The 26958-nt window shown below is 41.1% G+C and overlaps 1 protein-coding gene across 8 annotated transcripts in view; it reads right to left on the bottom strand.

The window, feature by feature from the left end:
- Nucleotides 1-26958, bottom strand: part of utrn (utrophin) — a 664110-nt gene that overhangs the window by 216768 nt on the left and 420384 nt on the right. For all 8 annotated transcript variants that reach the window (XM_041182782.1, XM_041182783.1, XM_041182789.1 and 5 more), the window contains one exon: nucleotides 6622-6751. In XM_041182782.1, coding sequence (XP_041038716.1) covers nucleotides 6622-6751 — 130 coding nt within the window. The remainder of the gene's footprint in view (nucleotides 1-6621; nucleotides 6752-26958) is intronic.

Here is a 26958-nt window from a genome sequence, read left to right as displayed (position 1 = left end):
ATCACATTGCTGGTAGTATACTATAGGCCCCCAAACTGTCAGAGAGAAATAGAAGAGCAGATTTGGAGGCAAATTTCAAAGAAGTGTAAAAATAATAGGGTAGTAATAGTGGGGGATTTCAACTTCCTCAACATTAACTGGGTTAGTCATAATGTGATAGGTTTAGAGGGAGCGGAATTCTTAAAATGCATCCAGGAGAGCTTTTTAAGCCAGTATGTAGAAGGTCCTACAAGACAGGGGGCTGTCCTGGACTTAATTTTAGGGAATGAAGCCGGGAAAGTGAGAGAGGTATCAGTGGGGCACCATTTTGCAGATAGTGATCATAACTCCGTTAGATTCAAGGGTGTTATGGAAAAGGACAAGGATGGGCCAGAAATCAGAGTTCTAAATTGGGGGAAGGCCAATTTTAATAAGATCAGATATGATTTGAACAGAGTGGACTGGGAGCAGCTACTTTTAGGTAAATTTGGGTCAGAGCAGTGGGACTCATTTAAGAAGGAAATAGGGAGAGTACAGGGCCAACGTATTCCAGTAAAGACAAAGGGTGGGACCAACAAATCAGGGAACCCTGAGTGTCGAGGGATATAAAGGATTGTATAAAGAGAAAAAGGGAGGCTTATGGCTGATACCGAGGGCTCAAAACAGTGGAAGCCTTAGAGGAATATAGAATGTGTCGGGGGGAATTTAAAAAGGAAATTAGGAGAGCAAAAAAGTGGGCATGAAAAAACATTGGCAGGTAAAATAAAGGAAAATACAAAGTTATTTTACAAGTACATTCAGAATAAGTGGATAACTAGGGAAAGAGTAGGGCCCATTAAGGACCATAGCAGTAATTTGTGTGTGGAGCCAGAAGATGTAGGTAGGGATCTAAATGAATACTTTGTGTCAGTGTTCACAAGTGAGAGTGATGACATGGGTATGGAAATCAGGCAGAAGGACTGTGATATAATTAAAGAAATTAGCATAGAAAGGGAGGAGGTTCTAAGTGTCTGGCTGGCTTAAAAGTAGATATACGAGAATACACGATGAACGGTAGGACCCTGGGAAGTACCAAGAATCAGAGGGACCTTGATGTGCATGCCACAGGTCCCTTAAGGTAGCAGAACAGGTAGATAAGGCGGTTAAGATGACATATGGGATACTTGCCTTTATTAGCCGAGACATAGAATATAAGACCAGGGACGTTATGCTGGAACTGTATAAAACGCTGGTTAGGTAGCTAGAGTATTGCATGCAGTTCTGGAAACCACATTATAGGAAGGATGTGATCACACTAGGGAGAGTGCAGAGGAGATTTACCAGGATGTTGTCTGGGCTGGAGAGTTTTAGTTATGTGGAGAGATTGGATAGACTGGAGTTATTTTTCCTGGAGCAGAGGAGATTGAGGAGGGACATGATTGAGGTGCATAAAATTATGAGGGGCATGGATAGGATAGACAGGGAGGAACTTTCCCCCTTGGTGGAAGGATCAATAACAAGGGGGCATAGATTTAAGGTAAGGGGCAGGAGGTTTAGAGGGGATGTGAGGAAGAATTTTTTCACCCAGAGGGGGGTGGGAATCTGGAACTCACTACCTGAAAGGGTGGAAAAGGCAGAAACCCTCATAGCATTTAAGTAGTAATTGGATGTGCACTTGTGACGCCATGGCATACAAGGTTATGGGCCTAGTGCTGGAAAATGGGGTTAGAATAGTTAGGTACTTGTTTGACTGGCGCAGACTCGATGGACCGAAGGGCCTTTTTCTGTGCTGTAGACGTCTACGACTATGTTGAATGGGCTATTCCTGTTCCTATTTAATTATGTTCTTAAGTTCAACTAACATTACCAAACAGATTACCTGAACGTTATTTCATGGCTGTACACAAATTTGTTGCTGTGTTTGCCAATTTATAACAATAACTACACTTCACAAGCAAATAACTGGCTGCCAAGCACTTTGGGATGACCTAAGGATGTGCCTTCATGCCAGATCAAACAGGAAGAGGTAACTGATTAGTTCAAACTCCTCTACTCCCAACTATCCTGCCACAAACCAGCATCCACTGAAGACGCTGAATCCTTGAAAGCGTGCCTAGCTGATCTAGCACACGCATATTGCAGGATTCCAAACGATGTGTCTGACTTCTACATACAACGCAAATGTCTTACAGCATTGCAAGACCTTAAGACCAACCTGGACATACACAACAGTAGAACAGTTCTGTTGAAGGGTCATGAGGACTCGAAATGTCAACTGTACTCTTCTCTGCCGATGCTGCCAGACCTGCTGAGTTTTTCCAGGTTTTTTTTATTTTTTGTACAGGCTCAACATGTTCCCTCTAGGGTGATAGGAAGGAGTAACAAGCCCAGAGAACCATGGATGACCAGAGATATTCAGGATACCATGAGATGGAAAAGAGAGGCTTTTAGCAGGTACAAGGGGGGCAAATCAGCAGAGGCATTAGTGGAGTACAGAAAGTGCAAGGTGGAGCTTCAGAAAGCAATTCGGAGAGCAAAGAGGGGATATGAGAAAGCTCTGGCTGGTAAAAGTAGGGAAAATCCCAAGATATTCAATAAGTATATCAATGGGAAGAGGATAACCAGGGAAAGATTAGAGCCCGTTAGGGAGCAAAAGGGCAATCTATGGGTGGAGCCAAAGAACATCGGTAGAGTATTGAACGAATATTTCACATCCGTCTTCACCCAAAAGAATGAGGATGAAGGTATGGAACTCGGGGAGAGAGACTGCAAGGTTCTTGAGCAAATTGACATAGGGAGGACAAGGTATTGGAGGTGTTGGCAGGCTTAAAAGTGGACAAATCTCCAGATCCAGATCATTTGTGTCCTAGGCTGCTGAGAGAGACAAGGGAGGAGATCGCAGGGGCTCTGACCCAAATTTTTAATTCCTCTCTGGCCACGGGGGAGGTGCCAGAGGACTGGAGAACAGCTAATGTGGTTCCGCTATTTAAGAAGGGTTGTAGAGATAAGTCAGGGAAGTACAGGCCAATAAGTCTCACGTCAATGGTAGGGAAACTATTGGAGAAAATTCTGAAGGAGAGAATCTATCTCCACTTGGAGAAGCAAGGTTTGATCAGGGATAGTCAGCATGGCTTTGTCAGAGGAACGTCATGCCTAAAAAATTTGATTGAATTTTTTGACGTGGTGACCAGGTGTGTAGATGAGGGTAGTGCAGTTGATGTAGTTTATATGGACTTCAGCAAAGCCTTTGACAAGGTCCCACATGGGAGACTTATAAAGAAGGCAAATGCACATGGGACACAGGGTAATTTGATAAGGTGGATTCAAAATTGGCTTAGTTGTAGGAGACAGAGGGTGATGACAGAAGGATGCTTTAGTGATTGGAAGCCAGTGTCCAGTGGCGTACCACAGGGATCTGTGCTGGGTCCCCTATTATTTATCATTTATATAAACAACATAGATGACTCTGTGGGGGGTAGGATTAGTAAGTTTGCAGATGACACAAAGATTGGCTGGGTGGCTAACAGTGAGATTGAGTGTCTTGGGCTACAGTAAGATATAGATGGGCAGATAAGTGGCAGATGCAATTTAAACCTGAAAAGTGTGAGGTGATACACTTTGGAAGGGGTAATTTGACAAGGAAGTATTCAATGAACGGCATGACACTAGGAAGTTCTGAGGAACAAAGGGACCTTGGCGTGTGTGTCCATAGATCTCTGAAGGCAGAGGGGCATGTTAGTGGGGTGGTGAAAAAGGCATATGGGACACTTGACTTTATCAATTGAGGCATAGATTACAAAAATAGGGAGGTCATGTTGGAGTTGTATAGAACCTTGGTGAGGCCACAGTTGGAGCACTGTGTGCAGTTCTGGTCGCCGCATTATAGGAAGGATATGATTGCATTGGAGGGGGTGCAGAGGAAATTCACCAGGATGTTGACTGGGATGAAACGCTTAAGTTATGAAGACAGATTGGATAGACTTGGGTTGTTTTCGTTGGAGCAGAGAAGACTGAGGGGCGACCTGATCGAGGTGTACAAGATTATGAGGGGCATGGTCAGGGTGGATAGGGAGCAACTGTTCCCTCTAGTTGAAGGGTCAGTCACGGGGTGACATAAGTTCAAGATGAGGGGCAGGAGGTTTAGGGGGGATGTGAGGAAAAACGTTTTTACCCAGAGGGTGGTGACGGTCTGGAATGCGCTGCCTGGGAGGGTGGTGGAGGCGGGTTGCTTCACATCCTTTAAAAAGTACCTATGATGTGCCAAGTGCTCATCCAGTGTTCAAGGCTATGGGCTAAGTGCTGGTATATGGGGTTCGGTAGGTAGGTCAAAAATTTGAGCAACAGGTGAAGCTAGCCATTTCACCCTGCTATTATACAGTAGCAACATGAGTGGTATTCACCACTAACAGGATGCTGCCACTAAGCCAAAAATATGTTCTGCCTATCACACAAATGAGAAATGTGGTATATGAATTTCAGTGCCAGTGTGATGGTAAGTAAGTATGTAGACCATACGTCCCAAAGACCGGTGGATCGTATCAAACAGCATTTCCCAGCCGCTGTTCGTAACAGGCAGAGTACAAACCGTACCCAACTGGCCCGTGCTTTCAAAGCTCAAAACACTGTCCAACATTAGATGTGATTCTGCAATTGGACAACATTTGCTCAGCAATCCTCAATATGTTAAGAATTAAGCTGACAACCAATTTAAGGTCATCAGTTGGGCTCGCAGTGTGGCACATTTGCGTGTACTGGAAGCTACGTATATTAATACACAGGGCCCTGTACTTTGCAGACAGAAAGAACATGTACGCCCATTATGCCTGTTTCAGCTAAACAAAATAATGCCTTGACCAATCAGGGTCAAGATGCCTAGTTTAAATTTCAAATGATGCTTGGCAGTTAACTGTCAGTCACCATCACTGCTGCATTCTCTTAGCAACACCTCTACCAGAGTCCACTTGCCAGTCAATCAGCAATCTCTTCTCATACAGTATAAATTGTTGTTTTCCCCTTGTAATGGTATTCTTGCGAGTGTCCTAATAAGTGTAAGTCGAAAAACTTTGACAAATCTCTTTTCTCAGCAATACTCAAGTTCTGTTCTAACAATTAACTACTGAATAGACTGTACACATTTTGTCTCTCTTTCCCTCATGCAATATTTTCCATTCCCTTTGTCTCATTTCCCCTTTGACTTTGTTCAAACTGCTTTTTTTACCTTCAATTTTTTCTTAACTTTAAACTCTTAATTGATCTTGCTTCTTTTCCACTGTCCACTTTGAATGAGGAAACAACTTCCCAAAACAAGTCTTTTATATGGCTGACAAGCAACTCAAAGGACTTTTTTGCCCAGGAAAATTAATGGCCTAAGCACCAATAGTTGAAATGGTCACTTAATTGGCATGACCACATGAATCACTGATATGTAAAAGCTCAGCAAAACAAAGAGACATACAGCATTCAAGTAAACACTTCAGGAACAAACTACAGATAACACTTGCATTGGTAAACACATCCACCAACAAGTATAGGTAAGAGAACATATTTAAACGACAAAGGTCTTTACAGCGCAGAGCTCAAGCTGGTGTTCGAACTAGATCCTGAATCAGGCATTAGCTACTGACATTAAGACTCATTAATGTGAAAATGCAGTTATTAATTAATCTCCTTAAGAAATATGAGTGCACACTTGCTGCACAGCTTGTAATAAATGTACCATGCACTGTTTCTTATGGAACAGTTCCACTTGAGAAACATCAGGCTGCTGGAGATAATAGTGAAACTGCACTCATAAAGCACCTTATGTCCTCAAGATTTTTCAAAGCTCCTTCCATTTATTTAATTATATTTTGGAAGTGTAGCCACTGTTATGAATACAAATAACGCAGGCAATTTGCACGCAAGGTTTCATAAACAACAACAAGGTGAATGGCCAATTAATCTGTTTATCGTGGCAATGGTTGAGGAGTAATTTTGGAAGAAGGCCTCGGCATGAGATCTTCAATGTCTACCTGAACCCACAGGGCCTCGAGTTAATGCTTCACCTGAAAGACAGCACTTCCAATAATCTAGCATTTCCTCAGCACTGGAGTATCAACCTAGATCGTGTATTCAAATGAGGGTTAAACCCACGACCTTCCGACGCAATGGGAGAGTACTACCAACTGAGCAAAGCTGACATGCAATTTAGAAGTAAAGGATGATCACAAAAATATACATATTCATATAAATTTTAAATGGTAAACAGAACAGCCCAAAGATCAGAAAAAATGTCCAGTGGAAGGAATTTGTTTAGGAATGGTTCATTTCATGCTACGTACCCAATTAACAGATTTCACCCAGAGCAGTGATCCCTTTAAATGGATTTTCCAGAAAATTAAAAATTACTAGGATCATTATGTAAGTGGAAACAATTTTAATTGCACCCATAACAGTATATGTGACAATTCTAAATTATTAATGTAACAGAATCTTTCATCCAGCAGTTGTACCACCCACTGCAACAAGAGTTTTAATATCAATGCAAAATGGATCTGAACCCCTGCATTACTTCTCACTCTATAGCCTAGCATTCCTTTATATTGAGTAAAAATAAACTAATAAAAAGGCAAGTGCTTTTCAGCAAAGTGTTTCATTCTGCTACAGAAGAATTAATTCACTGACCTGTTTTAATATGAAGATGGCGCCGAGGCTCCTCAGGCCCTTCTATGGGCTGATCTGCAAGGAATAATCGAGCAGAATCCAGTGCAGTTATGATTGTCTGCTCCTTATCCATTAGGTCATGTCTGAGTGCCTGGACATGAGAGTTTCATTAAGAAATTATTACATTTTAAAAGAAACATACATTTCATTTTGTAAACCATTGCCAAATCACCATTGCCAAAAAGAATGAACATTGATAATTGTTATTAAGTCACAATGAAGTAAAGTCAATCGATGGAGAATCTAAAGATGAAAGTGCCTTTAATACAGAAAGAGTCCAATAATTACAGCAACATTGAACATCACTAAATATAAACAATGCTGACACAATGTGTTTGAGCACATTTTAAGGTCCACGGCTACCTGTAGGGATGTTCTCAAAATCAGTTGTGCCAATTTGAGTGGAGACAGAGGAGGGAGGAAGATATATTGATGGAAAATCACCCTGAATTAATTCATTTTCAACAAGTAGAGGCCTGGAATCAAGTTACTTTCCTGTCCATAGCAACAAATCACAGGATTTTGGATTGAAGGTGATTCTATTCTGCCATCTTTGACTCAAACAATGAAGGCTGATATTGGCCACCTCCAAAACTAAATCATCAACTACTTGGATGGGGTCGGGGTCGGTGCAATAATTGCACCCAAGTAATCTTACAAAAGGGATCATAGTTGGCTATTAAAGGCTACAATTGGCCTTTATTATCCATGCATGACAGCCCACCCTTCTTCTTTACCGCACCTATGAAGTGTCAACCATTAGTGCTCAAGGTGCAAGAATCAAATTGAACAGTATGATCTTAATTTCAAGGCTGCACCTTCACAGCATTGTAACACACCCACTTCACCTGTGTGTGGTGCTTGCTGCATTATTTTTGCTGCACCTAATTTACAACTTGAGTGAAATGCATTAAATACACCGCTCACTGCCACTAGCCAAATTATACTCTACATGAAATCACCACAGTATTATCCTAGTTTTGATGGAAGCTGAAGTAGTGTGCACATTTGAGACAGACCTGGTTACATACATGCACATACAACCAACTTAGTCAGATTCTGGCTGTATATGTCAGCTTCGATGTATTTTAGATGCTCATTGTAATCTGAGCGTTACTTTAAGCCCAAAGTACAATTCCATTTACAACCTACATTCGACCTGGGATATCAGCCATGGCTCAGTGGTTGCACTCTCACCCCTGAGGTGTGGCTTCAAGTCCCATTCCAGAGATTTAAGCTCATAACCCAGGCCAATACCTCACTGCAGTACTGAGGGAGTGCTCCACTGTCAGAAGTGCCGCTTTTCAGATGAAACATTTAAACCAAGGTGCTGTCTGGTCTCTCAAATGGATGTGAAATATCCCATGGTAGTATCTGAAGCAGGGTAGTTGCTCTGGTGTCTTGGTCACTATTCATCTCTCAGCCAATATCACAATTTAGTTGGTTAATTAACTAATTACTGTGCTTGATGTGGCTGCCACTTTCAATATATGATAAAACTGACTGTTATGACACAGCCAATGGTAAATGCTGAGTTGTTCAAATCCCAGAAGGAAACTTGAGACAACTGCCACAACTATTTTTGCAATTTGTACGTTTCGAGATGCAGGCTTTGAATTCAGTAGTAATAACACCGAGTTTTATAGCTTTTTACAAAACTAGATTAAACATTTATTAATAAGAGAAATGGTTTTAAACACATACATCTATAAATTACTAATATAACTTCTAAATCTAATGAATTTGACTCCCAGTTACACATCCGTTAAAGCAACAGTAAAACACATATATTTTAAAGGACCCAGGCAAAGAAATACGATACCGTGAACAATCCAATTCAAAGTGCATTTCCTTAACTTCAGTTCTTTGTAGACTGCAGCTTGAAGTTTAGATGAAGGCATTTCACAATTGTCAGATCTTAAAATGCCTACTCTTACACACAGCCTTCCTTCTTTTCTACATATTTTCCCCTTTGAATGCAAATTCCCATTGTTTCACTATGTCTTTGGACTCATAAAATCTTATCATAGTACCAATTTTACCAGTAATCTTTGGGAAAAATAAACACATTGGCCAGAATTTTTCCGTCAGTGAGTTGGGAGTGGGGCCCGCTCGTCGACATGAAAATGGTGCGGGATGACATCGGGCAAAACCCCCGACATCATCCCGCGCCATTTAAATATTCAGGAAGGTGGGTGGACAGCCAAATCAGCTGTCCACCCGCCGAACTGTCAATGGTCAACTGAAAACTTGAAAACTCCTTTGAAAACAATCTATTCTGGTTTATTTAAAAATGCAAATGTCCTTTTACACCTTACATTCTAAACTTTCCCCATGTTTACCTACCTAACATTTCAAACCCAGCTCATTTTCTAATACATCAAAGCCTCTAGACCAGCTGCCTTTAATCCAATGAAGTCTCTCTCTCACACACACACCATTATTTTCCAATAAGTTCCAATAACATTATTATATCTTCCTGACATCCCCCTCCTTATTGAAAAATGCACCATCATAGTTTAAAAAGACAGCTTCATTTTTATTAACTCATCTTATACTATCTCCTATACTTATCTATATAATTACACTATTACATTACCAGATGCATGCATTAACATAATAACACAAATCGTTCATATCAACAGAAATCATTTCAGTTCAATGTCAAGGCTTTTAAATATCCAATTTTCCCTTTAAGCTTCAAACTCTTGATAATGCATCTGCAATTGCCTCACTCCATGTGTAATCTGTAGATTAAATGGTTGTGGTCATAAACTCCATCTGAATAGCCTTGCACTTCTGTCCTGAAATTTGTCCAGAAACTTTAAAGGTATAAACAATTGTGTCCGACGAATTGTGCGCAACATAAATCTCAAAACACTGTAATGCTAACAACAAACACAAAGTCTCCTTTTCGATCGTTGAATCTCTTCTCTGTTGTACATCCAGCTTCCATGAAAAATACCCTATTGGTTTCTCAATTTGATTTTCATCTTGTAACAGTACGGCCCCAATGCCTATACCATTTGCGTCAACAGCCAAATTAAATTGCCTGGTGTAATTGGGCACTGCCAAAACTGGTGTCACAGTTAATATGGTTTTCAAACTGTCAAATGCCTGCTGATACTCCTGTTCTTTTTTAATAGTTCAGTCAGTAGAGCAACCGCACTGCTAAAATTTGGTACAAATTTCCGATAAAACCCACTCATGCCCAGAAATCTCAAAACTTCTTGTTTTGTTGTAGACACGGGGAAATACCCGAAAGCCTTGACTTTCACATCTCTCTGAGCCATCTTACCATGTCCAATGGCATGGCTTAGATATGTAACTTGTGCTTTTGCAAATTCACTTTTAGCCAAGTTCACCTCCAAATTAGCTTCTTGTAATCGAGTAAGTCATTATTCCAGATGTTGTAAATGTTCTTCCCACGTCTGACTGAAAACTATCAAGTCGTCAATATAAACCGCACAATTGCTCAGTCCCTGCAATTGTTTTGTTTGTCAGTCTTTGAAATATTGGAGGTGCATTTTTCATATCAAATGGCTTGACTTTAAACTGATATAGTCCACCTGCCGTCACTAGTTCAAAAGGACTGAAACCAGTCGATGCATTAGGATAGTCCCTAGTAGCAAATAACAAAAATGGAATTCCCCCAAACCAATCCTGGGGGTAAACCTGACTATACGCCTTCATCATAGTTTTTATAGTTTGATGCCATCTTTCCAAAGCCCCTTGTGACTCAGGGCGGTAAGCTGTTGACTTCAACTGCTTTATTCTCAAACTGTTCATTACTTACTTAAACAGCTGTAACATGAAATTTGAACCCTGATCTGAATGTATTTCTTTAGGTAAACTATATCTTGTCACAGAGAAAGTAGTTGGGTTTACATTATGAGAGACCAGAATTAATTATGCCATTTGCTGACAAAAGCGTTTTGTGTGACAGGCCGCAGGCAGATCTGCTGGAACTCGCTAAAAGCAATAATTGGGGAAACCCACTTCTAGCAACTGCACCAATGATAACTCCTCAAAAATGGTGCAACATAGGGCACCACATCAGACGCCTTGCCAGCCTGCTATAGTTACCCATTTATGAATTTCATAGGATAAATATTGAGGGAACAAAGAACACTGTGGGCTTGAAAAATATGTTTGGCTGGAAGGTTAGACAGTCCTGTAACTATTACCCTCCTTAAAATAACACATGCAAAATACAAGTTGAACAATCTCTGCTGGTTTGATTTTGTGCCTTGTGCCAGTGTGAACAGTGTTATTACTCAAGACAAATAATTCTAATGATGCAGCATCCAATTCTACCCACATTGATCTTTCACAGTACAGAGCATGAAATGACTAGTGACTGAAATAAGACATCTACAGAGATGGGGAGAATCTTTTCTCTCAAAGGGTTGTTAGTTTGCGGAATTCTCTTCCGCAGAAAGCAGGCTTGGTCATTGAATTTATTCAAGGCAGAGTCAGAGAGATTTTTGTGGTGTTGCAGGCAACTCTTTTTTTGGCCCAATAATCTGCCTTTTAAACGTTTACCCCATTTGTTAGCTTTCCACACACAAAAATGCTGAGCATTGTTACACCACTGTTTCCAATAAACTTAATGAAGTCAGAGAGCACAGGGTAGCACTTTAATTCAAACTGCTTTTATGCTGGAATAAAAATAAAGTGCTGGAAATACTCAGCAGGTCTGGCAGCATCTGTAGAGAGAGACATAGAGTTAATGTTTCAAGTCAAATATTACTGTTCAGACTTTTTAAAAATATCTTTTCATAGGATGTGGGCCTTGCTCGCAAGGCCAGCATTTGTTGCCCATCCCAAATTGCCCTTGAATGGAGTGGCTTGCTAGACAATTTCATTGAGTAATTAAGAGTCACATCAGAACCATTTTACTGTGGATCTGGAGTCACATGTAGCTAGACTAGGTAAGAGCAGTGGATTTCCTTCCCTAAATGGATGTTAGTGAACCAGATGGGTTTTTACAACAATCATTGTTCAATTTCTGCGACTAACTTTATATTCCAGGCTTTTATTAATTGATTTTAAATTCTACCATGGTGGGATCTGAACCCTATGTCCTCTGGGCTTCTGGTCTAGTGACATTACCACAACACCACCTCCTCCCTCTTGAAAAGCTAACTTTGTTTCTCTTTCCACAGGTGCTGCCAGACCTGCTGAGTATTTCTGGCACTTTGTAGATGCTGGAAATCTAAAATAGAAATAGTGTTTTGCTTTTATTTTACTAATTTATATTGGTGTTGGTGGGCATTTGTTCCTGAAGCCAGTGTCACAGACAGGGGAGAGAGACAGACTGAACCCCCTAATTCTTCTAACCTTTTCAGTTGAATAATCAGAGTGGTTTAATTTCAGTAAGGCTGAGATGCATTTCCTAAACACCGTTTAATCAGTTTTTACAAAGTGACCAAGGCTTTCTTGGATTTTTAAACCAGGAGCATTATTTCTACACACACACAGACACAATCTTCCTTGTGTGTATGGTGTGTAAGAAAAAGGAGTTCCACTTTTACGAATATTGAAACCAAGCAGGATAGTTAATAATTCATGTGAATATCAGAGTCCAGTGAGAAGGGTCCTTTCACTCAGCAGTTGAAATCTAGGTCAGTCCAGGTAGCTGAAGACAGAATTTGGTAAAGTTTTTCAAGAGATGTGCAGCAAGTTGAGAAAGACAGCCTTAATAATACTTGTAGCCAGAGCACAAGTTTGCTTTTCCAGGCAGATTTAGGATCTTTTGGAAACAGGTTTCGAGGAGGCTTTAAACTAAACCTGAAACAAAAATAAAAGTAGCTGGAAAAACTCAGCATCTGACACAGCATCTGCTGAGAGGAATACAGTTAACATTTCGTGTCCGTATGACTCTTCATCAGAACTGAGGAAATCTAGAAACGAGGTGAAATATAAGCTGGTTGAGGGGAGTGGGACAGGTAGAGCTGGATAGAGATCAGTGATAGGTGGAGGCAAAGAATAGATTGCCAAAGATGTCATAGACAAAAGAACAAAGGGCTGTTGATGGTGATGATATTAACCAAGGAATGTGCTAATAGTGACATTAAAGTTAGAATGCAGGACGAGCAAGGGACAGATAGCCATAGTGGGGGTGGGGTAGGGGGAAGGGATCAAAATAGGCTGAAAGGTAGAGATGAAACAATGGATGGAAATACATTTTTAAAAAATGGAAATAGGTGGGAAAGGAATAATATATTTTTTTTAAATTATAAATTATTGGAAAAAGGGGGATCGGAAAGGGGGTGAGGATGGAGGAGAGAGTTCATGATCTGAAGTTGTTGAACTCAATGTTAAGTCTAGAAGGCTGTAAAGTATCTAGTCGGAAGATGAGGTGCTGTTCCTTCAGTTTGCGCTGAGCTTCACTGGAACATTGCAGCAGGCCAATGATGGACATGTGGGCATGACAGCAGGATGGTGTGTTGAAATGGCAAGCGACAGGGAGCCTGCAGACAGACCGAAGGTGTTCCGCAAAACGGTCACCCCGTCTGCTTTTGTCTCTCCAATGTAGAGGAGACCGCATTGGGAGCAGCGAATGCAGGAGACTAAATTGAGGGAAGTGCAAGTGAAATGCTGCTTCACTTGAAAGGAGTGTTTGGGCCTTTGGACAGTGAGGAGGGGGGAAGTAAAAGGGCAGATGTTGTACCTTCTGCGGTTGCATGGGAAGGTGCTGTGGGAGAGGGTTGAGATGTAGGGGCTGATGGAGGAGTGAACCAGAGGGAACAATTCCTGCAGAATGCCGCCAGGAGGGTGAAGGGAAGATGTGTTTGGTGATGGCATCATGCTGGAGTTGGCGGAAATGGCGGAGGATGATCCTTTGAATGCGGAGGCTGGTGGGGTGATAAATGAGGATAAGGGAGACCCTATCATGGTTCTGGGAGGGAGAGGAAGGTGTGAGGGCAGATGCGCAGGAGATGGGCCGGACACGGTTGAGGGCCCTGTCAACCACCATGGGTGGAAAGCCTCGGTTAAGGAAGAAGGAAGACATGTCAGAGGAACTGTTTTGGAAAGTGGCATCATCGGACCAGATGCGATGGAGGAAAGGAACTGAGAGAATGGGATGGAATCTTTACAGGAAGTGGGGTGTGAGGAGCTGTAGTCGAGGTAGCTGTGGGAGTCGGTAGGCTTGTAATGAATATTGGTGGACTGTCTATCACCAGAAATTGAGACAGAGAGGTCAAGGCAGGGAAGGGAAGTGTTCGTGATGGACCATGTGAAAATGATGGAGGAGTGGAAATTGGACGCAAAATTAATACATTTTTCCAGGTCCAGATGAGAGCATGAAGCGGCACCGAAGCAGTCATTGATGTAACGGAGAAAAGAGTTGTGGGAGGGGGCCTGAGTAGGACCGGAACAAGGAATGTTCCACATACCCCATAAAGAGACAGGCATAACTGGAGCCCATGCGGGTACCCATAGCCACACCTTTTATTTGGAGGAAGTGAGACGAGTTTAAGGAGAAATTGTTCAGTGAGAGAACAAGTTCAGCCAGATGGAGGAGAGTAGTGGTGGTGGGGATCGTTCGGGCCTCTGTTTGAGGAAGAAGCGGAGAGCCCTCACACCATCCTGGTGGGGGATGGAGGTGTAGAGGGATTGGTCGTCCATGGTGAAGAGGCAGCAGTTGGGGCCAGGGAACTGGAAATTGTTGATATGATGTAGGGCGTCAGAGGAATCGCGGATGTAGGTGGGAAGAGACTGGACAAGGGGAGAGAGAATGGAGTCAAGATAGCAAGAAATGAGTTCTGTGGGGCAGGAACAAAAAGATTAGATGTTATAGCCAGGTTTCTGCAGTGGTGCTACTTCTTCATTCTGCAATGCTGTGTTTTTCTGTTAGCAAGCAGGACTTCAATAAAAAGGCTTTCAAAAATGAAAGTATTTCAATGACGAGACAACTGGCCTCTGATACATGATGGAAAGTAATCAATAGACTGTTCATATTAACGAAGTAGCTTCCACCTCCCTTGGTCAAAACCATTCACATACAATGGAAGCAGATAGAAGTCCTTAGCACTTCCTTGTGCATATTCAGTTTCAGTAGCTCCCCTTTTCAGCAATTCTGGAGACGGGATGTCAGATGCTTACGAATCCGTATGACCCATCATCAGAACTCTTCTGATGAAGAGTCATACAGACTTGAAACGTTAACTGTGTTCCTCTCCGCAGATGCTGTCAGACCTGCTGAGTTTTTCCAACTATTTTTGTTTCAGATTTCCAGCATCCGCAGTATTTTGCTTTTATGCTTTATTGTCCTTGTTCTTTGGGGTGAGTCTTGACAATGACAGGTGCGACATTCCACAAGGCTGTGGTCATGATAACCCATTTTTAGAAGCTTCCAGAAGCTTGGCCAATTTGTAGTTTCAAAAGACAGGTGATTTGTGGCAGTCATTTTAAAGGTCCAGCAATGTCAATTTTTAAAAGAAAGCATAGTTTTTAAACAATTTGTAATATTCTCACGGCATGACACCAGGTTTGCCAAACTGATGCCCAAGGACCCAGTATAAATAAAGTGGGCACCGAAGTTGGGATCTGCCAACAGTAAACTGGGATTGTTTTAGGCTGTAACAGGCAAATGTTTCAGGAACCAACAGCACTAACATTCCACTGACACCACTATAAAAGCAACTTAAACTTGATTTGTTGATAGCCACCAGTGAGTGATCAGTCCCATGGACATAAATCAAATTTATTTGATAACAACCTGCATTTATAAAGCATACTTAATGTAGAAAAAATCTCAAGGTGCTTCAGAGATGCAACAAGCCAAAAATTAATGCCATGCCATAAGAAGAGATATTAGGATAGTTAGTTAGAGGCAGCAGAGGGGGAGGTCAGTGCCATGTGGCAGTGCCAGAGAGGAATGTCAATGCTGCAAGGAAATGCTTAACAGGCAGGCTACGAGTTCAGAGTATTGCTTGTTATATGGAAACCGCATGGGTACGATACTTGTTAATTACATCGATACTTGTTAATTACAGTGATACTGCTGAATTGAATAGAACGATTTGAATTGAAATAGAATAGTTAATAGCAGCAAACTGATCAAAGCTAGACAGGTAATCACAGCAGGACAGGAAGAAATCCTCATATGGCTAAGCCAAGGGAAGACAGCTTGGGAATATGCTAACCAACCAACAGCCAACTAACCATTCTGTATCCAGAAGAGATTTTTGCTTCAGCTCTTTCAAGAAACTGGATTCTGTTTGTAAACCACTGATGTCCCAAGCAGGAATGTTAAAGCAAGAATTCAAAAGATACGTATTGACGGGAGGCATCCCGCTGAACCAACAGAAAAATCTTGGTCAAAGATCACTCCTAAGTGACCTATAGTCATCTCAGACTGACCACCTGAGGGTTAACTGTATGATTTAATTGAAACAGTTTTGTTTAAAATTCTCAATAAATTTGTTAGATTTAGGCTGAGAACGTGTCAATCATAATTCTCAGCCTCCTAATTTAAGGGGCAAAATCACTTTCAGTGCCATGTAGCAGCGCTGGAGGGAGAAGTCAGTGCCGTGTGACAATCAATATTGTACAGGAAAGGTCACCAATCCAAAACATTAACTCTGTTCTCTCTCCACAGATATTACCTGATTTGCTGAGTATTGGTAGTATTTTCCCTTTTTATTGTAGGCTAGGTTGCTGCAGAGCAAAGAAGGTTGTGTGCTAAATCCGGACAGTTAGCATCAGCGAGAAGAATTGACAATTAATATATGATTTGGCTGAAATGTTCTGGAAAAAATGAATGGCTACAAGCAAGCAAGTAGACTTGAAAAAATATCAAAACATCAGTAAAAATAATGCAATAAATGCGTTTATTGGGAATGGCAGGAATGTGGAGTTGAGGTTGAAATCAGGTAGGCCATGATCTAATTGAATGGCAGAGCAGGCTCGAAGGGTTGAGTGGCCTGCTCCTGCTCCTAATTCGAATGTTTGTATGATCATGATATATGGGTAGCAATGGGATTATCCCATAGGCTGAATTTTGGATAGAAGGATAATGAGTTAATATGGTAAAACATCACTATCAGCCTGAAAGGACCACAGCAACGGACAAGAACTTTTCAATACTTTATAAAACTGCTCCAGCAGTACTCCTCTTGTTCAGATGAGCAAAACAATAATTATCATTGAATTACTGGGTAACAGCATCTTAGAGTAATTCCTTCACCACTGGCTTGTTGTGGGCTTGCATCAAGCCCGAAAAGAGGAAAGTGTTTCTTTAGATTAACCTTCAGCCTCCTGAAAATACATTTGGAAACACAATAGAAGGCAACCAATTAAAAGTTACACATAAATTAGATGGTTCCTGACCATGAGTCAGAAAGAAAGGCATCATGAGCCCATAGCTGAAAAATACCTGCCTTAAGTTTTTAGTCAATATTCTCTAATCGTACTTTTAGAGCACCAATGGAAAATTATCATGTCTAAAAATAAATACATTTCTGATTTTTTTTTTTACAATGCTGTGATAATGAAAAACTAGCTGCTTTTGCACACTTCTTGAGGTTCAAAATTAGAGTTTTTTTTCAGGGGTATACCCATCTGGGAAAGTGGTTACCTGGAAAGTAGTTACAATTTGAATGCAACCAACTCTGTCCTGGTGATTATTAAAGCATCAAGAACACTGCGCATTGGAAGAGAGTTAAGAATACTGGAAATATGACAGAATGCCCACTCAGGATAGAAAAGATAAACAAACAGTAGAAAGAGATGTCAAATGTGAAGGATAGGATAACAATAACATTGATACTATGGCCAAGAAAGTTGATCCCTTAATATACCATGTCCAATGCATCCTTTGGAACTCTACTCAGCCCAGAAATGGTAGAACAAAGGAAAGAAATGACTTAGCCATACAACCTATATTACATATCTTAGCTCTTTTAGTCTTCTCTTCTAGCCTAAGCACTTGCAGGACCCAGCTTAGTGTCCCCTAAACCAATCCTCAATTTACTGCCTCTTTTTGTCAACTTTTTCCACCTTCATGGTGTCCTGACAATGGAGCTTTGTCCATCATCTAGGTTTGCTAATATGGATAAGAGTTGATAAGTTTAGCCATCTTGCAACCAGGTTTTCAAATCTTCTCAGTTTCAGGCATCTCTTCCACGCCTTAACCAAAACTTAGTAGGTAACTGCAGTTCTATGAATCTCTTTCTAATTTGAGGCCATAATACTCAGAATCAACCTTCTTGAATTTGATCAACAATATTTTAATACAATTATCTACGTGATACCAAAAACTATACTTCAAAAGTAATTCACTTCTTGTGAAACTCGTTGCTACATTCTGAGGATGCTAGGGTGTTATATTCCATTAAACTCCAAGTTATCTTAAATAGATGACAATAATAGCAATTTGAAAATTCAGGCCAGATTGTCAAAATCATCACTCATTTTGTACATCCACTTCATTGTTCAAGTTCCTTTGAATTACAGCAAATACTCTTTGATTAATCAAATGGTCATGCATCTTAATCGGCCTCTCCCAGCATGAAGACTTGCTAAATAGGAGCACAGAGAGGAAATAAGGCTGCAACGCTTCAACAGGACAGATACTGTGCTCCTGCCTAGCAAGTCTCATGTTGGGAGCCTCACCTCACAAAAGTCACCATACAGAAAGGATCTTGAAAGGGGAGATCTACTACAAGTGCTTTGGCTTCTTTCCATTTGAATCCAGATAACCCTGCGCACCAAAGCTGAGCTGGTTGGGCGGACATGTACTGAGAAGTTTCAAAACACTATGAAGGTGAGCTGAGCAGTTTAGCTATATATCTGTACAGGGTCAACTGCAGCATGCATTTAGATAGCGCTCTTTAACGTAGGAAATTGTCCCACAGCACTTTACAAAACTTTGTCAAAAATTAATGAAGCCAAAAAAGATATTAGGATGAATCATAAAAGTTGGTCAAAGAGATAATGGTAGTTTTAAAGGAGGGTCTCACAGGAAACAGGGAAGTGGAAAGTTTGAAAGAGAAAATTCCAGATTCTAAAGCCCAAATTCCAATGGTCGGGCACAGGGAGCGGAGAGTGAGGAATGGGCAAGAGGCCAGAGGTGGAGATTTCTCTTAGGGTTATAAACATTAAAAAGGTTATTGGGTTCTACAACTTGGTTCTTGCCAAGCTGCCTCTCTCGATTTGGGTAAGTGGTTACGTCCCAAGGAGGTGTGTGTGTGCCATCAATATAAGGAAAACAAAAGCTCTGGATGGATTTTCAATAGCTCAATTTGGAGGCTTAAACATGATAGAGAGTTTCTGTCAATTACCTGCCTGGCTCAACAAAAGAAAATGACCTACACCTTGCTGTGGGCTTGAGTTCAGACTTATTTTGTGCTAAGCATTGCCTCAAGCAAGTCACTACTGAGGATTCAAATCTTTGACAGAAAGCACCAATACACAGAGTTCTTAGCAGTTACACGGTATAGAGTAAGGTAATTCTTCAATCAGTCACCGACAGTTGGAAGGGTTGACACACTAGCAGATATGGCCTCTCTCTAGAAAACACTATCAGCTGACAGATTCCCTCCACTAAGATAAAAGCAAAATACTGCAGGATGCTGGAAATCTGAAACAAAAACAAAAATTGTTGGAAAAACTCAGCAGGTCTGACAGCATCTGCAAAGAGGAAGACAGAGTTAACACTTCAAGTCCATATGACTCTTCATCAGAACTAAGGAGAAATAAAAATGTGGTGAAATATAAGCTGATTAAGGGGGGTTGGACAGGTGGAGCTGGATAGAGGGCCTGTGATAGGTGGAGGCAAAGGAGAGATAGCCAACAATGTAATAAACAAAAGGCCAAAGGTGTGTTTGGGCTCCAAGGGCCCAAACACTCCTTTCAAGTTGCACTTGCCTCAATTTGGTCTACTGCATTCACTGCTCCCAATGCGGTCTCCTCTACATTGGAGAGGAGAAACGCAGACTGGGTGACCACTTTGTAGAACACCTTCGGTCTGTCCGCAAGCATGACCCAGATCTTCCTGTCGTTTGCAATTTTAACACACCACCCTGCTCTCATGCCCACATGTCCGTCCTCAGTCTGCTGCAACGTTTCAGTGAAGCTCAACGCAAACAGGAGGAACAGCACCTCATCTTCCGATTAGGCAATTTACAGCCTTCCGAACTTAACACTGAATTCAACAACTTCAGATCATGAGTTCTCTCGTCCATCCTCACTCCCCTTTTTGATCCCCTTTTTTCTAATTATTATTATATATTTTTTATGTATTTTTTTTCTTTTCCCACCTATTTCTATTATTTTTAAATTTATTTCCATCCATTGTTTAATCTCCACCTTTTAATCTATTTCGATCCCTTCCCCCCACCCTGCCCGCACTAGGGACATCTGCCACTTGCTTATCCTGCTTTCTACCCTTAATGTCACCATTAGCATATCCTTTGGCTAATATCACCACCATCAACACCCCTTTGACCTTTTGTTTATGACATCTTTGGCTATCTCTCCTTTGCCTCCACCTATCACTGGCCCTCTATCCAGCTCCACCTGTCCAACCCCCCTTAATCAGCTTATATTTCACATATCTGTTTCTCTTTAGTTCTGATGAAGAGTCATACGGACTCGAAACGTTAACTCTGTCTTCCTCTCCACAGATGCTGTCAGACTTGCTGAGTTTTTCCAGCTATTTTCGTTTTCGTTTCAGGTTCCCTCCACTGCTTATCTGAGCCAAGAGAAAAGCTAGTCACCACACAGCAGGTTTAACTACCTTCCTTGTAGCATGGGGCTGCAATTAGAAGTCCCATATTTGTGAAATTTGTGTATATATTCATCATGCTAAAATGGGTAACAAATCAGCGTGATTAGATACGATTGCATGTGCAAATTAGGTCAGCTAGAAAAAAAGTGCAAATTGGTGGAGAAAAGTGTTCTTACATTACAGTAACATACTTTGCAAAGAAATTAGATCAGGGTGACCATAGAAAAGTTATGGTGCAAAAAGAGACCATTCAGCTTACCATGTCTGCATCAGCCAAAAAGAGATTTTTTAATATCCACTTATGGTGTGTAGGCCAGTATTTATTGCCCATCTCTAATCATCCTTGAGAAGATGGTGAGCTACCTTCTTGAACTGCTGCAGTCCATGTGGCATTGGGACACCCACAATGCTGTTAGGAAGGGAGCTCCAGGATTTTGACCCATCGACAGTGAAGGAATGGCGATATATTTCCAAGTCAGGATGGTGTGTGGCTTGGAGAGGAACTTGCAGGCGGTGGTGTTCCCATGCATCTTCTGCCCTTGACCTTCTAAATAGTAGATGTTGAAGGCTTGGAAGGACTTAGGAGCAGGAATAGGCCATTTGGCCCTTCAAGCCTATTCCACTATTCAATATGATAATGGCTGATCTAGCTGCAGTCTCAACTCCACTTTCCTGTCTGCCCCCATAACTGTCGACTCCCTTGCCTATTAAAAATCTAACTCAGACATGAATAAATTCAATGACCCAGTTTCCACTGCTTTCTAGGAAAAAAGAATTCTACACCAATGATCCTCAGAGAAAAAAATTCTCCTCATATGAGTCTTAAAAGGGAGACATCTTTATGTGCCCGAGTTCAAGGCTCCCCGACAAGTGGAAACATCCTCCCAGTATCTACCCTATCAAATCCCCTCAGGATCTTATGTTTCAATGGGGATGGTGGTGGCATAGTGGCATTGTCACTGGACTAGAGAGAGACCCAGGGTAATCCTCTGGGAACCCAGGTTCAAATCTCACTAATTTGAATTCAATTAAAATTAGTCTGATGTCGACCATGAAACCATTGATCGTCGTAAAAACCCATCTGGTTCACGGGGAGGAAATCTTCCATCCTTACCTGGTCTTGCCTACATGTGACCCCAGACCCACAGGTGCCCTCTGAACAACGGCAATTAGGGATGGGCAATAAATGCTGTCCTGGCTAGCAATGTCCACAACCCATGAACACATTAAAAAATCATCTCTCATCCTTCTAAACTCCCAATGGGTATAGGCCCAACCAGTTCAACCTCCATTCATAGGATAAGCCCTTCATCCCAATGAGTTGAGTGAACCTTCTAATGCAATTTTATCTTTCCTCAAATAAGGAGACCAAAACTGTATGCAGTATACGAGATGGGATCTCACCAAGGCCCTGTACAGCTGCAGTAAAACTTCCCTACCTTTATATTCCACTCCCCTTGCAATAAACGGCAATATTCCATTTACCTTCCTAATCACTTGCTGTACCTGCATTTTTACCCATTCACTTAATCTATCAACGTCTTTTTGTAATTTAATGCACCTGTCCATGCTACCTATGTTACCTATCTTTTCATCAGCAAACTTAGATATTTGGCTACAGATTTGAAGCAATTGGTGCAAGGATTAGAAGGTAGTTGAAGGGGAAATTTTTAAACAGGAGTGGTGGGGCCTGGAAGTCACTGCTGAAAGGATATTGAGGCAGAAACCTTAATCACATTTAAAAAAAACTCTTGGATATGCACTTGAGGTGTCATAACCCAAGGGCTACAGACCTACAACTGGAAGGTAGATACCTCTTTTTTGGCCAGCCTGGACATAATGGGTTGAAGGGCCTCTTCTGTGCCATGAATCTTTTTATAATTCAGGGAATCTCTTAATGAATCAAGAATAGGAATTAACTAAAGTTAAAGTAAGCAAAAAAAAATTTAGAAAAAAAATAATAGCTCTAAAGATTGACCTGGGTTAGGAGATTGGTGAGGTAGTGGAACACAGAGTAGGATAATGCATATGTACTCAAATTGGAAGAAAGGGACAAATGTTGTCCCACAAGGCCCTGCGCTGGTGCCTTAACTATTCATTGTATTTATTAATGACTTATATGGCATAACAAAAAAGCCAAATATCTAAGTTTGCTGATGACAAGATAGGTAACATAGGTAGCATGGACAGGTGCATTAAATTACAAAAAGACGTTGATAGATTAAGTGAATGGGTAAAAGTTGTTCTCTCAGCTAACAGAAATAGGTCCTTCCTAACTACTCTATCTAAGTCCCTCATAATTTTGTACACTTTGAATTAAACCTCAGCCTACTCCTGTTCCAAAGAAAACAAACCTAACCTATCCAATCTTTCCTCATAGTTTTCCATTCCTGGCAATATCCTCGCAAATGTCTTCTGTACCCTCTCCTAGTGTAATCACATCCTTCTTGTAATGCTGTGACCAAAACTGTACGCAGTATCTTAGCTGCAATCTAACTAGCATTTTATACAGTCCTAGGGCTACCTCCCCGCTCCTATATTCTAGGCCTCATCTAATAAAGGAAAAGTATCCCATATGTCTTTTTGACCACATTATTTACTTCTCCTGCTACCTTCAGGGCTCTATAGTGATTCATTCCAAGGTGCCTCTGTACCTTAATACTTCTCAGAAACCTACTATTTACTGTATATTCCCTTTCCTTATTTGTCCTCCCCAAATGCGTTACCTCACACTTCTCTGCATTGAATTCTATTTGCTGCTTTTCTGCCCACCCGACCAGTCCATTAATACCTTCCTGCAGTCTACAGCGTTCTTCTCCTCAATCAACCATGTGGCTAACTTTCATATCATTTGCAAACATCTTAATCACATGGCCTAACATTTAAGTCGAAAAGTATTAAGTGTAATGTATTCAAGAGCCCACAACCTTCTATCCACAGGCAAGTGAGCCAGGCTGATGGGAGGAGGTTCCTTATTCCCTGATTCCATACTGAGTATATACATTATTTGTGACTAGCAAATGTCCAATGAGTAGTTTGCCAACCTTTATTGTGGGGCATTGGGACATGCCACAAAAGGGAAATATACTTTTTTGATGAGTGAGATTTGCATCTGGGCAAAATGTCAAATATGCATGAGATTAGCTCCAAAAGGATGGTACATCAGTTAATTGTACAACAGCCCCAGAGCCAGAGAGCTGCAGGCTGCGGCATAATCATGTCTTTGTGACTGCAGCTCTGCCAGGACTCAGCCGTCAGGGTCAGCTATAAGTCATGAAGTATGTAAGGTCATTCCTGAACATATTCTCTCCCTTGCTGATTTCAGTCTCTGAAAGGAATCAATTATCTGTAAAGGAAAATTCAATCTGGTGTTCACAGAAGAACAAGATTAGTAGAATAGTGTGCAAATACAAATGTAAGAGCACGTGAGTATAACTGAAAAAGTGCACAAAAACATGGCTTGCACCGACATCATATTAAAAATGTTAGAGGGGGTCTGACAGCTGAAGGCGTAAAGTTGTTTTCTGGGGCACAATCCACCTTCCCCTTCCACCACCTCCCCACCTTTGCTAAAGCAATTGTCTCAGTTACAGTGAATGCTGCATATACAATTAATACATTTAAATCAAAACATGCACTTTACATGGGATTCTTTGTTTGAGGCTAATAACTGTAGTAACTAGTGTATCTCAAACCACTATGATGGATTTTGTTAATCGATTAATGTTCATAATCCTTGGATCTATTGAATTTTAGCATTCAATTAAATTACATACATTTATGAATTGCTAAAAACATTTTAGATACATTAATTTAGTTTTAAGACTAATAAAATGTTCTCTGATGACAGATACTTAACAATTTGAATAAAAAAGAATTTACTTTGCAAAGCAAATGAAATGTTAGATGCATAAATTTTAATAAGCTGTCTAATTCTAATGTACTTCTATATAGATTTTTCTCCTCAAAGCTTTATTCACTCAGTTTTCTCTCTCCCCACATCCATTCCTGAGCTGATTACTTTTCATGCTTTTCATCCTCCCACTGAGATTCTTTGAAAAAGTATAACTGATAAATGAAATTATGTCCTGTTCAAGTTTCAAACCCAGAACTTCTAAAATATACAGATTCACTCACTTTCTGCCTCGATGAGCTGAGACAGACACCGTATCAGCAGACACTTCAATCTGCTCCTTGCAACCATGCAGCCTGTGTGGGGTGGCTGATGGGTGATCTCTCACAGTGTTATGTGCAAGTGTTTCAATCAGTTGATTTTGATCAGTAACAAAGCAAGCACACACAGGCACAAAGAGGTCTGCTATGTGAGATATAATGTGTATTGAGGGAGGCAGGAAAGGAAAACATCTTATTGTATTATGATAAAACGAACCATGATGCCTACGGTGTGACAGCTGTTAGGAAATAGAGGTAGTTTAAGTTCATTATATTTGTATTTGTGGGTGTTCCAAATAAAAATATACCTTAAGTTTTAGCTTTTAGTTTAATGATATTTTTCTATAAGTGAGTTAAAAAAGTGAAACCTGGAATCTAGTTTCATTTTAGAGTGGAGGTCTAAAGCATCGCTTGTGTGCCTGCATTCTAATGAGTTTATGACCCTTGAAGTGGGGAGTTTGTTACCAAGGGGGGTTAGTGGTTTAGGAAAGTTAAAACAAAATAGTAAAAACTGTGCTGTTGCATAGCAACAGGGGTCCAGAGAGGAAAGCTCCCCACCTCCCCCCCACCCACACACACACACACACACACACACACACACACACACACACACACAGAGACAGAGAAAAAAACTAGAAAAGTAGTTTTAGTTCAGTTGAAGCCAGGATTCAAGAGAGGCTGGACAGCAGAGGGACAGATAGCAAGTCCCAAACAAAAGTTGAAGACGGCTACTAGGAGAAGCAGGCCAGAAGAGGAAACTGCAGAAGCGGGTTCCAGAAACTAAAGAAGAAAGTACCCAAATCCAGAGGAGTGGAACAGGAAAGGTCCCAAGAGGGCAGTCTAGTCAAAGGACAAGGACAGGAATCTGGAAAAGGTTCTGTTCTACAGAATTTAAAGTAAGAAGCAGAGAATGAGGGCTCCAAACTTCAAGCTTAAAGAGAGGAAAGCTGCAGGACACAGACTTAAAGCGATACAGGTGTACGAGAAGATCCAAGGGGACAGCTGAAAGTCTATAACTCTTTACTATGGGTATGTGAAGCAGTGGTGTTCTGTTGGCGTGGCTGAGTCAGTAAGAGAGAGTGCATGGAAGAAAGCTTGAATGCATATGGTGATCCAGGGGAGAGGAACACTGGGAGGGGAGTTTGAAACCCTTGAGGTGGACCCTTGTGGAAGCCGTCTGAAAGAAAGTGTCATTTGGGAGAAGATTCCACAGCGAGTTCTTCAAGAGTGGAGGTTGGAAACTCTCGTGTGAAAGACGGAGTTCAGTGAGACCAGTTGGCTCATAGTGTAACAAGCTTCTGCGGGGAGATGATGAGAGATCCACAGCATCTGTTTGGGGCGGCATCTGTCACTTGGTTTCAGTGTACTGTGCCTGATCACAGGTCGCCTATTGGTATACATGGCCTGTGTACTTACTGTGAACATTATAGTATAAAGATAGCTTTTGTAACTTTTGTTATCCTTACAAATCTGCATATATCTATAAAGGTATAGTTATGGGCAAAGGAGTATTATAATATACTTCATCCTTTCTTGTATAGTAAAGGTTTTATTCTTTTGTTTAAAGTTCATCAGCTGACTCTGGTAACTCTGTTCAGTAACCACTCTCCATGTATCTAAGCAAAAATTAAAAGTTAGGATCTATCAAGCCAGGCTCCACCCACGATTCATGGGGATACTGCGCTGTAATATCAAGCCTCACTGTTTTTCGAACCGCAACAAATGTGAAAGTTTGACTAAACCACCAGATTGCCCCAATTCTACCTAACTGTTTAATTTAGATTAACAGAATACGAGCACCAGGTTTGTAAACTTAATAAGTAAATAATTGTTGATTGAACAAACTGTTGTTAACCAGTGGCAAAAAAACACGAACTGCTACTTTCTAACACTATAACTTAAACTCTCCCCCTTCTTAAATCCCTATACACACACATACAAGACACAAAAAACACACAAAAACATGGACTTTAAAGGTGGGATAAAACAGTTCACCAATTCCGGAGTACAGGGTTTGATAGGTTGATTTTGATCAATGCCTTCCAAATTCCTTTCTGTTCTTATTGATGACATGAGGTGATCTTCCAGTACTTTCAGTATTTAGTTCATTGGTTGAGCACCTGCCTTTCAATGTCTCTAACAGTGATTTTCCCCTTTGCCTCTTGACAGGGGTTTTCAGAGAAAGCAGGTTATAGAGATGTGAGGGATAGCCAGCTAGCTATTATGACAGAATTGCTGGAATCTTACAAACACAGGCGACAGAGGTTTCAGGTCTTCCCTTTTTGCAGGCTAGGAGCTGTTCTGCCTGCACTGTTACCACACAAAGCCCTGACCACCTGGTCAAGAGCCAATTAAAATGCTGTCGTTAGGCAGTTCTCCCAGCC

The sequence above is a fragment of the Carcharodon carcharias genome, chromosome 2 (genome assembly GCF_017639515.1).
Source record: "Carcharodon carcharias isolate sCarCar2 chromosome 2, sCarCar2.pri, whole genome shotgun sequence".
Lineage (NCBI taxonomy): Eukaryota > Metazoa > Chordata > Chondrichthyes > Lamniformes > Lamnidae > Carcharodon > Carcharodon carcharias.
This window is presented reverse-complemented; position numbering and strand designations above follow the sequence as displayed.